Here is a 17,525-nt window from a genome sequence, read left to right as displayed (position 1 = left end):
TATGTATTACCTGACATAATTTTTTTTTGAGGTGAGAAAACTTAAAATCTAGTCTCTTAGCAATTTTTCAAGAATACAATACATTGTTATCAATGTTAGTCACCATGTTGTACAATAGATCTCTTGAATGAATCTCAGATTCTTGAATCATTAAATATTTCTTTTTTCCTCTGATTGATCATTAATTTATCTAGATTCCTCTTACAATGAAGCAAACCATATTCTGCCAGGGCTACTAGAAACACTGTTCTGTTGACCTCTTGCCTCTTTGTTTCTACTTTAAGCATATTTTATAAGATGGAAAGGAAACTGACATTTATTTTGAGTGCCTACTATTGCCAGTAACACTATGATTAGATAGTATCATCTATATTTTTACACATGAAGAAACTGAGGTCAGTAAGTTATTTGCTCAGTCTCACAGCTATGAAATAACAGAACCAGATTTTCACCCTCTTCACCATACCATGCCACTGCTAAATCATCTACTGCTGCCACAATACTGTTTCTCAAAATCCTATTGTTCCTGATTGCCTTCTTAAATAAGAATTTTACATTTTTAGAAGTCAAGGGCTTCCCATTATCATATTAACGTGTGTGAGGGATGGGAGTCTAATTTGCTGTTATATTCCTAGTCCCTAGAATAGTGTCAGACACAGGAAAGCTCTCAATAAATATTTGTTGATTGAATAACTCTTGAATTTGAAATTTTCAGGGAAGACACTGATTGCTCTGTTGTTAGGCAAAGGTAAATAATTATGGTACAAAATAAATGCTTCTATGGTAATTCCTATCCAAGAGTTTTAAGGCTTCACATCCAGAATTTGCAGGCAGAAATAATGAGCCATTTTTCGCCAGCAGATGGTGATAAACACACAAAAAAGCCACCTTAGGTTAGTATCATTTCCTATATAGAACTTATACAGCTGTCATCTCATTTGATCTTCAAATAACTATGATGGAGAAGGTATTATCTGCTCAAATGATAAGGAAGCCGAGCCTTAGATTTGTACAGGTCTTTTGTTTAGCATGTAGCAGAAAAGAAGCCAGAACTGTTTTAAAAACTTTAATTCCACTTAAACAATTTTATGCTATTCCATAACGGCTCTTCAATACAAAAGTTAAATTTGGCCAGCATTAGTATATCCTGAAACCAACTAATAAATGAATTAACTGGTACAAAGTTGAACATCCAACTCTATTAAAAATCTAGAACTTGGCCCTAGAACCCACTCTCAGTAACCGCAAGAAGCTATGCATACAAATAAATTTTAATTATATAAGGTAAGGGATTGGTGGTGCCAAACATGAGTAATTTATCCCCATAAATAATTTTAAAATCTCATGCTATTCAATTTAAAAATATTTTTCCATTAAGTTTTTGCTTGGAGTAAGGAACAAATCTATCAGTCCAACTTTAACTTTTTGCAATGGTATATTTACATACAAAAAGTGAAATGTCCAGAAGACCAGTCGTAAGGAAAAGCAGCAGCATCACAGGACTAATCAACTTAGAAAACAGAATTATCAGCCCTTGAAAAGTTAACTACAGAGAGACTTCTCAGATGACTTAATAAGGAAAATGGAAATGTAGATATTTCAAATACAGTCTGTGTCTGGTTTGGGGGGAAGGAAATACAAATTCTGTACCTCTCCAGGCCGAATCTTGATGAAAAAGCTGCTACGTTTATAAGAAATCTTCAGCACTTTGGGCCAAGGGAAGCGGTTAATTCTCAGCTTATCTTTGTAAACCAGAAGGCCACTAGAGCAGACACCTAGGATGATATCTACTCCTTCCAAGTCCTGAAAAAGAAAAATGTTAGCATTTCAGTCTGGAGCAAAGTACTCAATACACTGTTGACTATTACTAGATAATCTGAAGATAACAATCAAAAACAGTTGCAAAACATACAATGAATAATAAAGGTCAGCCTAACAATTATAATTTATGGATCTATTATGTTTAAATCAGCAGTCATGACTTCCTGGAGAGCAGGGCTTAGGCCTATGTATACTACCAAATACACATTCACAATTATTAATATAATTCTTGTTTTTTATGATAAAGTGTTAACAGCTCCAGAAATCATGTTAAGTGTAGGAGTTGACTCTATTCCTGTATAAACTCAGCACAAGACAATCTTAGGTTATTAAAATTGATGTTAAGTATATTAAATTAAAAATATGATCCCTAAGTCAAGAAGTTACATTAAGGCACAATGAAGTCATATTTACATGCCTCTTTATTAAAGACAACTTTAAAAAATTAAATATGTAACATTAATCATCTATGTCTGTAATTCAAAGAAAATAAATTTCACCTTAGTCCCTACAGCTAACAGTTTAGCTAAGTAATCAAAACACAAAGTTAAATGCTTCTTGACTACTCTTTCCTCAAAAATAAGTATAGAGAAATATATTAGTGCCTACACGTGTTATAACAGAGAAGCAGGAATTACATACAGTGCCAATTCAGTGACTATGTAACTGAGAATTTCCGAGAAGATGCCCTCTTAAATTTTTAAAGCTTGTGGGTATAACTACATTTCATTTTGGAGAAACAATTTGCTTTATAATATTTGAGAAAGGAACATGCTGCCTGACTCCATCAATACCTGAATTGACACCAGTTTCCAGCAGGAATTGTGAAGCAAAATCTAACCATTTCAGTTTTAGAAACATACCTAATCTGATGTACTGGATCTTCCTATACATTAGAGATTCATAGAAGTTGTAGTACCCAGCCCAAAACAATCCAGAACAACTTTTTTTTCTTAAGATAAGAGTCTCAACTGTCACCCAGGGTGGAGTGCAGTGGTGCAATCTAGGCTCACTGCAGCCTCTACCTCCTGGGCTCAAACAATCCTCCCACCTCAGCCTCCTGAGTAGCTGGGACCACCAAAGACACGTGCCACCATGCCTAATTTTTTGTATTTTCTGTGGAGACGGGGTTTTACCATGTTCCCCAATCTGGTCTTGAACTCCTGAGCTTGAGCGATCAACTGCCTCAGCCTCCCAAATTGTTGGGATTACAGGTGTGAGCCACCACACCTGGCACTGAACCTCCCCAGCAACTTTAGTAGCTGAAGATAAGAGAACTAAGGAGACTTTCCTTAAGTATTCATTCTGTTAGGTTGTATTAGGTAGAACTAGGATTAAAGCTCAAGTTTCCAGGGCCCTACCCAAGTGGTTTTTGAATGAGCCACTGTGGTTCATTCAGTGTGTATCAGAATAACTTGGAGAGCTTGTTAAAATGGATTGCTGAGCTCCACCCCCAGAGATTCTAACTCAGCAGGCCTGGGATAGGGCCTGAAATGTGCATTTCTAACAAGTGCATTTCCTAGGTGATGTTAAATGTTGCTGACTCAGACACCATACTTTGAGAACCACTACTCTAGGCCAATGGTTCTCAGATTCAAGCATGAATTAGAATCATTTGGATGCTCTTTAAATCTGGAGATTCTAGAACCTCTCCTCCAAATTAATTCCATACATTTGAGAGAAGCTCAGGGATCTACATATTTAATGAACATCCTCGGTGATTCGATGTAGGTGATGCTGGCTGTGAAACAGGCCTTGCTGCCCACTACTCTATTTTCAAATGTTACTGCATGTTAGGAAAATCAATTTCTTTTTCTCTAGGGGCTATCTTTTGATCTTAACAGTAGTTTGGATATGAAACTTTATTCTGAGGGTGGAATTGCTAAGGGGCGAATTCAATTGATACAGTTGACTGATTTAACTGATACACTTAAAACGCTAACAAGAAGTACTCTTTTTTTTTTTTTTGAGACGGGGTCTTGCTCTGTCGCCAGGGCTGGAGTGCAGTGGCACAATCATGGCTCACTGTACCCTCGATCTCCTAGACTCAAGTGATCTTCCCACCTCAGCCTCCCGAGTAGCTGGGACTAGAGGCATGAGCTGCTGTGCCCAGTCTACTATCTCTTTTGAATGTTTTAAAATACCCCAGATGTTGGTAAGAAGTATGATACGACACAGATGTGATACATACATAACAGACATGTATCATATAATGTCTTCCACGTGCATATTAATAAAGGGCAAAGATATCATTACCTTTGCTTTATGAAGATCAACTCCATACATAGACAACTTTTTAGCATTCTCAAGAAACTCCAAGTCAGCCTGAGCTGGAGTCATGGACCTTTGATAGAATAAAAACATAAAATTCTTTCAGTGTTATAGTGTCATCATTTACAGTAACATTTACATATTCATTGTATTTTTAACACATGAACATATACATACCACTATGTATGTAAGCTATATTTCCTAGTCCTGAAAGTAGGTTATTGTGGAACAGAACTCATCACTACCTGTATCTAAACAATTAAAATATGCCTTAGAAAAAGACAATGTGAGCAAACAAAAAGTGACCAAAAAGCTACAAAAAAAATTTTTTTTTTAATCCTACTAAACAATTTCCTTAAAGCTATTTCATCTATCGTTAGTTCTGCCCCCTTCTCTTCACTCTTTTTCTCCAACATACATAAGCTCCTCCCACTAATTTTTCTTGCCAAGGAGATGACCAAATTAAATCCTCAGAGGGCATGGTGTAATTTACAATATCCTCTTATAGCTGCCTTTTTCTCTCCATACCCCTGAATTGAGTTACGGAAATTAAACAAGAGGGCAGCTGATGTTACTTAACTGAGGACTCTTAATCGGGGCAGGCTTGATGAAAAGAAAATTTCTGGTAACAGATGGTGTCCTGCCCACTGATATAAACAAAATAAACTGGTTAACAGAAGCACATAGATAATGGGGCTGCTTTCTCTGTTATTAATATGTCTTCATTACCAGGCATATAATGAATTAGATTTGTTTGAAAACAGTCAGTCTCACTGTCTAAACACTCGCTGTGAGTCTTCTTCTCCTCTATAAATTTCCCCTCTTTTGAAAAGTGCTCATGAGCTGTTATATAGAGCTTTCAAGACAAAAATTTCACTTCTAATGCTGCACAATTCAGACCAATCAAGTATAACTTAACAGTAACAATAATGCAGCCACATCCCTAAGGGAAAAACATGTAAATGCCAGTTTCCCATAAGACTGCCTCAAGCTACAGAAAGCTGCAGGGGTCTCTTCATTTAACAAGGAAAAGTGTCTTCCAAATCCATCTGTCTTTACCCTAATTAAAAGGACAAAGGATTCCTTGGAACAACCACCACCAAAATATGTATATAACAGGAGAGAGGCTGCAGATTTGTTACTGACTTAGCCTTCACGAACAAACTTATTTTCACAAGCACTGAAGCATCACACCTAATTCTATTTATTAATGAACCTGAAATTGAAGATTAAAAAAAGGAGAATGGGAAAATTAGTCCCTTATGCAAGTCTGTATATTCAAGTCATTAAAAACATTTCAGGAAAGTTTTGTAGTTTTTAATTTTTTTCCATCTAAGTTACATTTTTTTCTAGTTAACATCACTCCTATTTTGTTTCTGTTGTTGTTGTTGTTACTGTTATCGACGAGATGAATCTTAGAATTTTTGTTTGTTTTTTGAGACAGGGTCTCACTCTGTCACCCAGGCTGCAGTGCAATGGTGCTAACACAGCTCACTGCAACCTCCACTTCCCAGGCTCAAGTGATCCTCCCACCTCAGACTTCCTGAGTAGCTGGGTCTACAGGTGCATGCCATCATGTCCAGCTAATTTTCTTATTTTTTGTACAGAGGGGGTCTCAGTATATTGCCCAGGCTGATCTTGAACTCCTAGGCTCAAGCCATCCTCCAGCCTCGGCCTTCCAAAGTGGTGGGATTACAAGCGTGCGTCACCACTCCAGCTGAATTTTAGGATTTTGAAGCTGGAAAGGAGCTTGAAGTTTAAAGAGTACAACAATTTCATTTTGCTGTTGAAGAAACAGGTTCACAGGGATTACATTATCACAGGAAAGTTAGGACCCTTAATTGAGACAGCAGACTTAAGTCAGAACTCAAGTCACAATACTTGGGCTGGAATCCAGGCTTCGGTACTTATGAGTGGCCAGCCAGTGTCTCACTCCATCTCCTCTATGAAACAATCATAATAATGCATATTTCCAGATACTAGGATAGGCAATGACTTTTTTGTTTTTGCTGAATGAATGAATGTTACTATTAGGATCAAAATGAGATATTGGTTGTAAAACTGCTTTATAGACATGAATAGTTATTATTGCAGCCTTAGTTTTCTGATAGTCCAGTAGTTCATCTGCACACAAATCATAAAATTAAGAGACACAATTTGGATCACTTGAATTTGAAGACAAATTTTAAAACATTAAATAAAGTAATTATGGTAAAATCTTCCCTATACTCACTCCTCCTACCCTACCCTAAGGGACATTAATGGGGGTCAATCAATTTGAATACAGATTTAAATTTCATAGTATGTAGTTACATGCTTCTATAAATAAACATGCTTTAAAAAATAAGGAGAGATCAGGCCAGGCACGGTGGCTCACGTCTGTAATCCCAGCACTTTGGGAGGCTAAGGCGGGTGGATCACCTGAGGGAATCTAAGACCAGTCTGACCAACACGGAGAAACCCCATCTCTACTAAAAATACAACATTAGCCAGGCATGGTGGCGCATTCCTGTAATCCCAGCTACTCAGGAGGCTGAGGCAGGAGAATCGCTTGAACCCCAGAGGCAGAGGTTGTGGTGAGCTGAGACTGCGTCATTGCACTCCAGCCTGGGTAACAAGAGTGAAACTCCATCTCACAAACAAACAAACAAATAAATAAGGAGAGATCTTTAAAACTTCCTTGTTAGTTGAAAATAATATTTATATTTGAAGTTTGGCTGATGTTTGCATTTAAAATTTTTTTACCTAATTTTTAGCCAGGCTCAGTGGCACGCACCTATAGTTCTAGCTACTCTGGAGGCTGAGGCAGGAGGATTGCTTGAGTCTATGAGCCTAGGTGACACAGAGAGACCTCATCTCTAAAAAAAGAAGAAGAATAATTTTAGCTGGGTGTGGTGACCTGTAGTCTCAGCTACTTGGGAGGCTGAGGCAGGTACATTGCTTGAGTTTAAGGCTGTGAGTTACAATCACACCTGTAAATAGCACTGCACTTTAGGTTGCACAACATAACAAGGTCCCTTTACAATTTAAAAAAAAATTCTAATTTAAGGACTTTTTGTTTTTTTTTTTTTTGAGACGGAGTCTCACTCCATTGCCCAGGCTGGAGTGCAGTGGCACGATCTTGGCTCAATGCAACCTCCGCCTCCCGGGTTCAAGCGATTCTTCTGCCTTAGCCTCCCAAGTAGCTGGAACTACAGCTTCCCGCCACCATGCCTGGCTAATTTTTGTATTTTTAGTAGAGATGGGGTTTCACCATATTGGCCAGGCTGATCTCAAACTCCTGACCTTGTGATCTGCCCATCTCAGCCTCCCAAAGTGCTGGGATTAAAGGCGTGAGCCACCACGCCAAGTCAAAAAAAATTTTTTTTAAGAGACAGGGTCTTGCTCTGTCACCCAGACTGCAGTGCAGTGGCACCATCATGGCTCACTGCAGCCTTGACCTCCTGGGTTCAAGTGATCCTCTCACCTCAGCCTCCTGAGTAGCTGGACCACAGGCATGTGCCACCACACCCAGTTAATTTATTAATATTTTTATTTTTTGTAGAGATAGTATCTCCCTTTGTTGCCCAGTCCCCAGTAGCTGGGACTACAGGCATGTGCCATCACACCCAGCTAATTTTTTTTTTTTTGTAGAGATGGGGTCTCACCATGTTGGCCAGGCTGGTCTTGAACTCTTGGGCTCAAGCAATCAGCCCACCTCAGCCTCCAAAAGTGCTGCAATGACAGGCATGAGCCACCATGCCCAGCCTTAAAATTTCAATTTATTTATTTATATCAGTACTGACTCATGAATTTTCATTTTATTCAATGCATTATATCAATTATTTTCCTTATCTATTTTAATGCTTAAATTGCCCCAGATATGGTCAGTGGGAACCTCTCTAAGCTGGATTCTGTGTCCTGACCATTTCCCATCATTTTTCCAGTACTTCCTTCTGACACAATGTAGAGTTAGAGTATGTATCTGTGTATGTATCTACCTTTTCACATCTATATTTCTATATCTACCTATCTATATATTGGAAACCACAAGTTCACATTGAAGCTTCCAGTTTTAACGCAATATCTTAACTGGGTTCATTTTAGTTTCTCCCTTTCCATAATTTGTGTCTCCCTTTACTGACAGTGAGAAACCTGGCTCCCATTACCCTGAATACATTGACTAATTTAATCACTCCCTCCATATAATCATATAATCTCTCATTGCAGCCAGAAACCCCTAGTGTATGTGGATGCCCTCCTCACTGTACTTAAACCCTGAATTCCCTATTCTGGGCTACTCAGCACACGTGGATGTCCTCCTTACCTCACCAGGGTTCTGACTGCTGGTGTGGGACCATCTCTTCACCCTGCTTAGGCTTTGACACTCTGCATCAAGCACCACCCCCTATGGATGCCTTCCACATCCTGTGTAGGCCTTTCCCCCACATGGATGCCCTTCTTGCTCTGCTTGGCTTCTGAAACCCACCACCAGGTGCCCACATATGACTACCATCCTCATCCACTTGAGCTCTGACTCTTCATGCCAGGCTACCCTCCAACCCATGAACCCACTCCTCACTCTGCTTAGGCCTCAATATTCCAAGCCAGACTGCCCCTCTGCATGGATGACTACCTTGCTCTGCCCCATCTAGTGTTGCTAGAAAGCTTTTTCCGATTATAAAAATCATACACATTTACTGTATAAAATTTGGAAAATATCTTTAAGAGCACAGAAAAGAAAATCTATAATCTCACCACCCACAGACATCTGTGCATGTTAACACAACACGTATATTTGAAAAATTAATATCACAAAATAAATTACTTTTTGCCTTAAATTTTAATGATCAAGGTTTTCCCTAAAATTTCCAAGACCTTTGAAAGTCATAACAAACCAGCTGGGAGGAGATTAGACACCTCTAAACCATTAAAAGTACTGTCTTGAATTTATTCAGTACCACCTAATAATTTACTACTTGCAAGTACTGAGCTTACAAAAGTACCTAACGAGGAAGCTCTGGCACTGGTTAACTCTTGCTCATTAAAAACAGAAGTTACAATAAACTTTCCCCGCATTTATTTTGAGCAAGTGGGATCAGGATAGAGCTATTCAGTGAGTACCAGTGTTATGTGACCGCCTTTTAATAATGTTTGCTATATCTCCTAATTAAGGATTGTGATTTCAAATAATTAAGTGGGGGACAATAGACAAGTTTACATACCTTCCTAATACCCATAAATGGAGGGCGATTAATTTTAAAGCTTGATTTGCTAGTGTAAATTTAAAGTGTTAATTATAGCTTTAAAATCCCAGTCTGGGCACAGGGCCACTACTAAGGATTCCATTTACGCAGGCTGTCTTCTATTTGAGAAGTGCTTGTACTGCACTTTCCAATGCATAGTAAAATGCATATGCATCAGCGGGAAGTTTCTTTGGATTAGTTAAAATCCCATGTTGTTGGACATAATTAAATTGTTTCTTTGGGTTTGTGAGGGTTGCAAATCTTTCCAAAAAGGAGCAAGTAAATTCCAAGATGACAAACTCCTAAATGTTCTGGTCATGGTGATCCATTATTGCTCAATTTCTACCACATCCCTAACAGAACGTCAACTGAACTATAGCCATTTGTCCCTTGAGATTGTTTCACCTAACTGGGTTTAAATTCTGATAAAGGTTTAAAACTAGTTCTCCAAACCAAGACACATACATTCGTCACTTGTAAAGTAAGGATAAGAATTTTTATTTATTTATTTATTATTATTATTTTTTAGATGGAGTCTCACTTTGTTACCCAGGCTAGAGCGCAGTGGCACGATCTCAGCTCATTGCAACCTCTACCTCCTGGGTTCAAGCGATTCTCCTGCCTCAGCCTCCAGAGTAGCTAGGGCTACAGGTGCACACCACCACGCCCAGCTAATTTTTCTATTTTTAGTAGAGATGGGGTTTCACCATGTTGGCTAGGATGGTCTCAATCTCTTGACCTCGTGATCCACCTGCCTTGGCCTCCCAAAGTGCTGCGATACAGGTGTGAGCCATGGCGCCCGGCCGAGAACTACTATTATCCTAGCAGATATTTGAACTCTCACTATATACTGTCATTGTACTAATCACTTTATATAAATTTTCTGATTTAACAATTAGAAAATTCACATTATTGCCCTTATTTTTCAGATGAAAAAACCAAAGCTTAGAGAACTTAAGTAACTTACTGAGAGGCACACAGCTAACAAGGAATGGAGTCTGAATTTAAAGAAAGGCTGACTCCAGAGCTCAAGCTTTTAACTATGGTGCCCTATTGCCCTAACTCAGTGGTTCTCAAACTTTTTTGATCTCAGGACCTCTTTATTCTCTTAACAATTATTGTAAAAATTATTGAGGACCCTAAAGAGCTTTTCTTTCTTTTTTTTTTGAGATGGAGTTTCGCTTTTGTTGCCAAAGCTGGAGTGCAATGGCGCTATCTTGGCTCACCGCAACCTCCACCTGCCGGGTTCAAGTGATACTTCTGCCTCAGCCTCCTGAAGAGCTGGGATTATAGGCATGTGCCACCATGCCCAGCTGATTTTGTGTTTTTAGTAGAGATGGGGTTTCTCCATATTGGTCAGGCTGGTCTTGAACTCCCGACCTCAGGTGATCTGGCTGCCTTGGCTTCCCAAAGTGTTGGGATTACAGACATGAGCCACTGCACCTGGCCAAGAGCTTTTCTTTCTGTGGCTTATAGCTATTAGTATTCACTATATTAAAATTGTTTTAACTAAGGAAAATTTAAAATGCTTATTAAATTTCTAAAAAGTAACAGTTATCTAGCCAAGCACGGTGGCTCACCTCTGTAATACCAGCACTTTGGTAGGCCAAGGCAGGCAGATCACCTGAGGTCAGGAGTTGAGGACCAGCCTGGCCAACATGGTGAAACCCTGTCTCTGCTAAAAATACAAAAATTAGCCAAGCGTGGTGGCAGGCACTTGTAATCCCAGCTACTCGGGAGGCTGAGGCACGAGAATCATTTGAACCCAGGAGGCGGAGATTGCAGTGAGTCGAGATCACACCATTGCACTCCAGCCTGGGCAAAAAGAGTGAAACTCCATCTCAAAATAAAATAAAATAACAGTAATCCCATTTTTTTTTAACATAAATAACATAATTTCTGAAAAATACCAATATTTTCTGAAAAAGTAATGAAAAGGTAACTTTGCTTTACATATTCACAAATCTCTTCAATGTCTGGCATAGAAGACAGCTGAATTCTCCCAATTGCTTCTGCATTCAATCTGTTGCAATATATTGATTTGGCAGTATGTGAAGAAATCTGATCTCACACAGACACGTAGTTGGAAAAGGGGTGACTATGAATATAAAATATTCTTTTTTTTTTGAGACAGACTCTTGCTCTTGTCACTCAGGCTAGAGTGCAATGGCACGATCTCAGCTCACTGCAACCATCGCCTCCCAGGTTAAAGTGATTCCCCTGCCTCAGCCTCCCAAGTAGCTGGGATTACAGGTGCTCGCCACCATGCCCAGCTAATTTTTGTATTTTCAGTAGAGACGGGGTTTCGTCATATTGGCCAGGCTGGTCTCGAACTCCAGACCTTGTGATCCGCCTGCCTCAGCCTCCCAAAGTGCTGGGATTACAGGCATGAGCCACTAGGCCTGGCCTAAAATATTCTTTTCTGGTATTACACTAAAACTTATCAATGGCAGTTTCTTAAAGATAATTTTCAATGTGAAATGTAGAAATTTATCAATGAACTTTTTGTACTGTTACATTAAAATCCATTGGTCTATCTTGCATTTTGAATCTTTTACCTGTGCATGATTTAACATTGTGCATTTCTAATCTGAAAAATACTTGTTCACCAAGTTAGGAAAATCTTCCAAACCTTGATACAATATGTGTATAAAAAAATCACATTCATTAAAATTACCACCGACCTTAGCAGAAAAGTCTTTAAAAGCTGTCAAGATCATGGGGATATATAAAAGTTTTCCAAAATTGTAATTTTTACCGGAATGCTTCAATTTTGTCATTAGCAACAAATACTGTCAGTTGCTTTCCTAAAAGTAGTAGCTCATTTCATTTTTGAGAATATGTATGTCAAATAACCAAGTCCGAATAATCATAGTTTGTCATTTTTTCAAGAAAACATGGTGTTTCACAGAAAAGATGGCCACCGGGAGTGGTGGCTCACGCCTGTAATCCCAGCACTTTGGGAGGCCGAGGCAGGCGGATCACAAGGTCAGGAGATCAAGACCATCCTGGCTAACATGGTGAAACCCCATCTCTACTAAACATACAAAAAATTAGCCAGGCATGGTGATGGGTGCTTGTAGTCCCAGCTACGTGGGAGGCTGAGGCAGGAGAATGGCGTGAACCCAGGAGGCAGAGCTTGCAGTGAGCTGAGATCCGGCCACTGCACTCCAGCCTAGGCTACAGAGTGAGACTCCATCTCAAAAAAGGAAAAAAAAAAAAAAAAAAAAAAAAAGATGGCCAATTCAGCTCACAACTCAATTGCACAAGTGCTTTTCCTTGAGACAACTGTCGTGCTTCAGTATGCAGCAGAAATGCTTTGTGTGTACTTCCTATCTAATCACACAGAATATTAAATAGAAATGTATTCAAGACTTAATAAAATTCATACTTTTTGCTGCTTCATTAGGAAAATTCTAAGGTAAGCTGGCTTTCTTTTTAACTGCAAGTGCATGCTGGAGAACAATATAATGACCATTAGTACAGTTTGCCGCAACTGCCTTGACTTGTGCCCCACCCACTTCAACACAGTGAGGAAGGCAAATAACATCTTAGCATTATTACAAAAATAATTTTGACCTCATGGACCCCTTGAAAGAATCTTGAAGATCTCCAGGGTCTATAGACCACCCTTTGAGAACCGTTGTCCTAACTCAAAGGGTGGTTATAAAGATTAAACGTGATGCTGTACATAAAGCGCTTATCATAGTATCTGGCACGTAAGAATAGATGCGCAATAACTGGCTACTTATTATGATGATTATGTAACAATTTTATAAAGAAGAATCAAGCATTAGATGAGAGACTATAAGTCCTCTCAAACCTGAGATTCTATTATGATCTGATAGATAGAACCTGAGATAACCATTAAAAGACTCATTAGGCCGGGCGCAGAGGCTCATGTCTGTAGTCCTAGCACCTTGGAAGTCTTGAGGCTGGGAGTTTGAGACCAGCCTGGACCACATGGTGAGACTACCAGCTCTACAAAAAAATTTAAAAATTAGCTGGACATGTTAGCACACACCTATAGTCCTAGCTACTCAGAAGGCTGAGGTGAGATGATCACTTGAGCCTAGGAAACTGAAAGCTGCAGTGAGCTATGATCACACCACTGCACTCCACTCTAGGCAAGAGTGAGACTCCATGTCTCTTTAAAAAAAAAAAATCAGAGACAGATTTCAAGTATCAATCATAATCTGACATCATCATTTTCTGCGGTTTAGCTCTATGGCAGCAGTAAATATTTTCTTTTACTATTTTACTGATGCCCAAAGTTATATTATAATTAATAAAAAATATTTTTAAATTATTAGATAATAAAAATACTTCCCTACAGTATTGACATTCTAATTATTTTCTTTCCAGTACTTGCTTTTCTATGTATATACGCATAGATTTTTTATATATCCATATATCTTTATATATATAAATGTTGAGAATCATAACCAGAATATAAATAAAAGTGCTGTAATTCTAGCACTTCGGGAGCCCAAGGCAGGTGGATCAACGAGGTCAAGAGTTCAAGACCCGCCTGGCCAAGATGGTGAAACCCCATCTCTACTAAAAACACAAAAAATTAGCCAGGAGTGATGGTGGGCACCTGTAATCCCAGCTACTCGGAGGCTGAGGCAGAGAACTGCTTGAACCCGGGAGGTGGAGGTTGCAGTGAGTCAAGATCGCGCCACCGCACTCCAGCCTTGCCAACAGACTGAGATTCCGTCTCAAAAATAAAAATAAAAATGAAAAATAAAAACAATAAAAATGTATTCAAAGACAATGTAACATGCTTAAGTTATAATCATCAACAAGTTGAAAGTGGTGTATTTAGTGATTATAGACATTGGTACTGGAATAAGTCCAAACTTAAAAAGCAAACGTGCAGTTCTCTTTGGAAATAGTGTGACCCTGAGAGAGATGGGTAACTCTTATAAGACTCCTGCTATGTGGGTTGTAGACTTTAAAGTCCTTAGTATGGTCCTCATGACTGAGGAACCTGAACCTACAGAGGCAATAACACACCTAGAATTGGGACACCTTAAGTTACAACTCTCTCATTTGAAGCATCCCAATCCATGCAATCCTATTTAGGAGAACAAAATGGCTCAAAGGCTGGAAAGAATATTTTTTACTACCATGGCAAGCCTACCGACACCACTCTTTGGATTTCTCTTTGAGCAGTGTGATCCTTTGAAGCTTTGTAACCTAACTCAGGCTAACATAACTCAGGGTACTAACTCAAGGCCAAGGTCAGACTTTCACATTAATATGCTAAGGCAGTTTATAGAACTAAGCTATAGCAAGTCACTCAAGTAACAATGAATGTATGGGTAGGAAGAAACACAAATTATTCTGGCACTTTAATATTAGCTAATATTTACTGAATTTTTTACCATGTGAAAGACATTGTGACATTGTATTCAGTATTTTACACACATTACCTTTCAATGGTGTGATCTCAGCTCACTGCAGCCTTGACCTCCCAGGCTATCCTTCCACCTCAGCTACTTGCCACAGGTGTGCACCATCATGCCTGGCTAATTTTTAAATTATTTGTAGAGATGAGGTCTTGCTATGTTGCCCAGCTGGTCTCAAACACTTGGGTTCAAGTGATCCTCCTGCTTCGGCCTCCTAAAGTGCTAGGATTTCAGGTGTGAGCCATCACGCCCAGCCCACAATACCTTTTCTAAACCTAGCAATCCCCCTATTTTCTCTGAGGTGATAATCTCCATCAGAAATATAAGAAACCTGAGGCTCAGAGAAGTTATAATTGAAAGACCTAAGCTCACAAGGTTGGAACCAAGGTCAAGATTTCAACCCAGCTCAGACTGACTGTAAATTCTTGCTCTTGATCACTTGATAACGCCCAACATTGCCAATCATTTTCATGTATAAAAGCAGTATAGTCGGTGAATAAAGACTTTTAAAAATACTTCCAAGAGTTTCATGGGCCCTCTGAAATCTATCCGTGTATAAAAATCTCAAATTAAAAACCCCTGCTCTAAGGATCTCAAGGTACCTAATGCAGCATAATGAGCTTTAAATCTGATAAAAAATAAAAGATAAGGAAACAAAAATAATAATAGCTGCCATTTGCTGAGCACTGAGCCAGCCACTGTGCTAAGTGCTTTACATATATTACTTCATTTAGTTTTCATCCTACAACGCAATGACCATTAATCTGATGAGAAATCTGAAAGTTTAGATTAAGAGAGGTTAAGTAACCTGCCCAAAGTCAAACAGTGGAGGAAACTGAGTTCACACGGACTCTTTCTGTGGCACCATGCTCCCTCTTAGGCAAACACTGAACCAATACCATGTTAAGTGTTTAAACTCATTGCCAAAACAAACACCGAACAAACCCTGTAGACATACTCACCTGTATGACTTATGCAGTTCCATGACCTTCTCTTCAAGTTCCTTGGTCTGATTTGGAGCCAGTTTAAAATCACTGACATAATCCATGCCATGGAGTTCTGGGTCATAGTCTCCCAGTTCAGACTGGATGGTGTAAGAACCTAATAATGCTAAGGTTGCAAAGGAACAGGGCAGCCGTCCTGCAACTATGTCCTGCCGAAGCTGAAGACATAAATAATATCTACAGCAAAAGAGAAAAAATGTTATGTCAGCAACAACAACAACAAAATATAGAGAAAGAAAGAGGAGAAAGAGAAAGGGAGAGAGAGAAAAAATAAGGAGATAGAAGAAAAGAAAGCGATTAAGTAAATATGAGATAATATTAATAACTGTTCAATCTAGGTAGTGGGTATATGGTAGTTCATTGCACTATTATTTTTCTCTTTCTGTGTGTTTGAAATTTTTCCATATTAAAACTTAAAAAAATACTGTAACTATATTGGACACATGTTTAGAAAGAGGAAAAGCTGGGGAAGTCTAAAGGAAGTAATGAAACTAATATATTTTTTTAAGTATACTAAGTACCACAGATACATAAATTATCTCACCTAATCTTCACACACACACACACACACACACACACACACACACAACTTGTGAGGTGGGTATCATTGCCAGATTGTAGATGAGGAAGCAGCTCAGAAGCTTAGCGTGCTCAGTGTCAGGTAGTAATAAAGACTGGCTCCAAAACCAGGCCCTTTCTTTTCTGTCACATTGCTATGCCAAGTGTGCAGACATAGTCCTTCATATATAAAGATGACATTACTGACATATTTTCACTAGGATATAAACATTCTGGTGTATCTTCTCTCCAAGATAAGCTAAGTCGCATGCAGCCTTCTACATACTATTAGTCACCTTGTAAGACTAATTCCATCTGTGTGCTACACTGTTGGGAACTGCACAGTTTGCAGTTAAAACAGTTCAGTCCAACAAACCAACTGAGTGCCTTACCACGTTCAGACACTTTTCTCTCTGTCAGTGTAACGTTCGCCACCTATGGCCTGACTTCCTTACCACGTGTTCTAATTGACTGAGTTGACCAATTCAAACTGTTTTACCAAACAGGAAAGTATTATTAAATTGACAATTCCTAAATTAATTAGAATCATATCTTTGCTTCTATTATAAGATAGTAAATAACATTTTGCTCTAATTAGTCACAACATACATGTTTTTTTAAATGTCAGAACAATGCCAAACAAGGCACAAAAATTTTAAACTCCTCTAAAATGTAAATAATTAGGAAAGATTTTTAGAAATGTGTTTTGTTTTATACATAAGCCTAGATGAAGAAAGACGATTAAGTAGCAACTCCAAAAGACAAATATTATTGTGAAAAAGAAATAACCAAAGGAATTTTTTAAGGCAGAGATCTGGCATCTCAACTTCAAGAATGTACTGAGGATGACTAGACGACAAATAATAAGAAAAAAATGGTATTGACTTTGTATAGAACTTAATAATCAGATTTTTAAAGAGGTTAGTCTATTCTCTTATTTGAGAGTATGGAAACTATCTAGGCCTAAAGACTAAATCTGCCTGGAATCAGACAGTTGGCAGCAAAATCAGAAATAGAAAGCAGTTACTCAACAACCAACAGTTTAATTTAACAGACATTTGCCAAGCATCTACTATGGATAAGACCCTACGCAAGACGTCATGAATATAAATATGCACAGTAGTACTTTATATTGATTTTCTATTTTCCTTTTTAGTTAATATTTCTATAGAATCCAATAAAAGCCATTTTCTTAAGACATCAGTAGGCTGTTTTTTTTTTTTTTTTTTTTT

General features: G+C 38.5%; 2 protein-coding genes across 7 annotated transcripts in view; both read right to left on the bottom strand.

The window, feature by feature from the left end:
- EPB41 (erythrocyte membrane protein band 4.1) overlaps positions 1-17,525 on the bottom strand; it is a 230,952-nt gene that overhangs the window by 84,760 nt on the left and 128,667 nt on the right. For all 6 annotated transcript variants that reach the window (XM_025364785.1, XM_025364833.1, XM_025364862.1 and 3 more), the window contains 3 exons: positions 15,694-15,912; positions 4,078-4,165; positions 1,651-1,803 (listed from right to left, as the gene is read on the bottom strand). In XM_025364785.1, coding sequence (XP_025220570.1) covers positions 1,651-1,803; positions 4,078-4,165; positions 15,694-15,912 — 460 coding nt within the window. The remainder of the gene's footprint in view (positions 1-1,650; positions 1,804-4,077; positions 4,166-15,693; positions 15,913-17,525) is intronic.
- The window catches only part of LOC112611351 (actin, cytoplasmic 1), a 39,703-nt gene that overhangs the window by 1,489 nt on the left and 20,689 nt on the right, over positions 1-17,525 (bottom strand). Inside the window, exon 2 of the mRNA XM_025365098.1 lies at positions 6,495-6,500. The gene's annotated coding sequence lies outside the window, so the exon portion shown is untranslated. The remainder of the gene's footprint in view (positions 1-6,494; positions 6,501-17,525) is intronic.

Source organism: Theropithecus gelada, chromosome 1 (genome assembly GCF_003255815.1).
Source record: "Theropithecus gelada isolate Dixy chromosome 1, Tgel_1.0, whole genome shotgun sequence".
In the NCBI taxonomy this organism is placed as follows: Eukaryota; Metazoa; Chordata; class Mammalia; order Primates; family Cercopithecidae; genus Theropithecus; species Theropithecus gelada.
The sequence above is the reverse complement of the archived record's forward strand: the minus strand, read 5'-3'. Positions and strand labels throughout refer to the sequence as shown.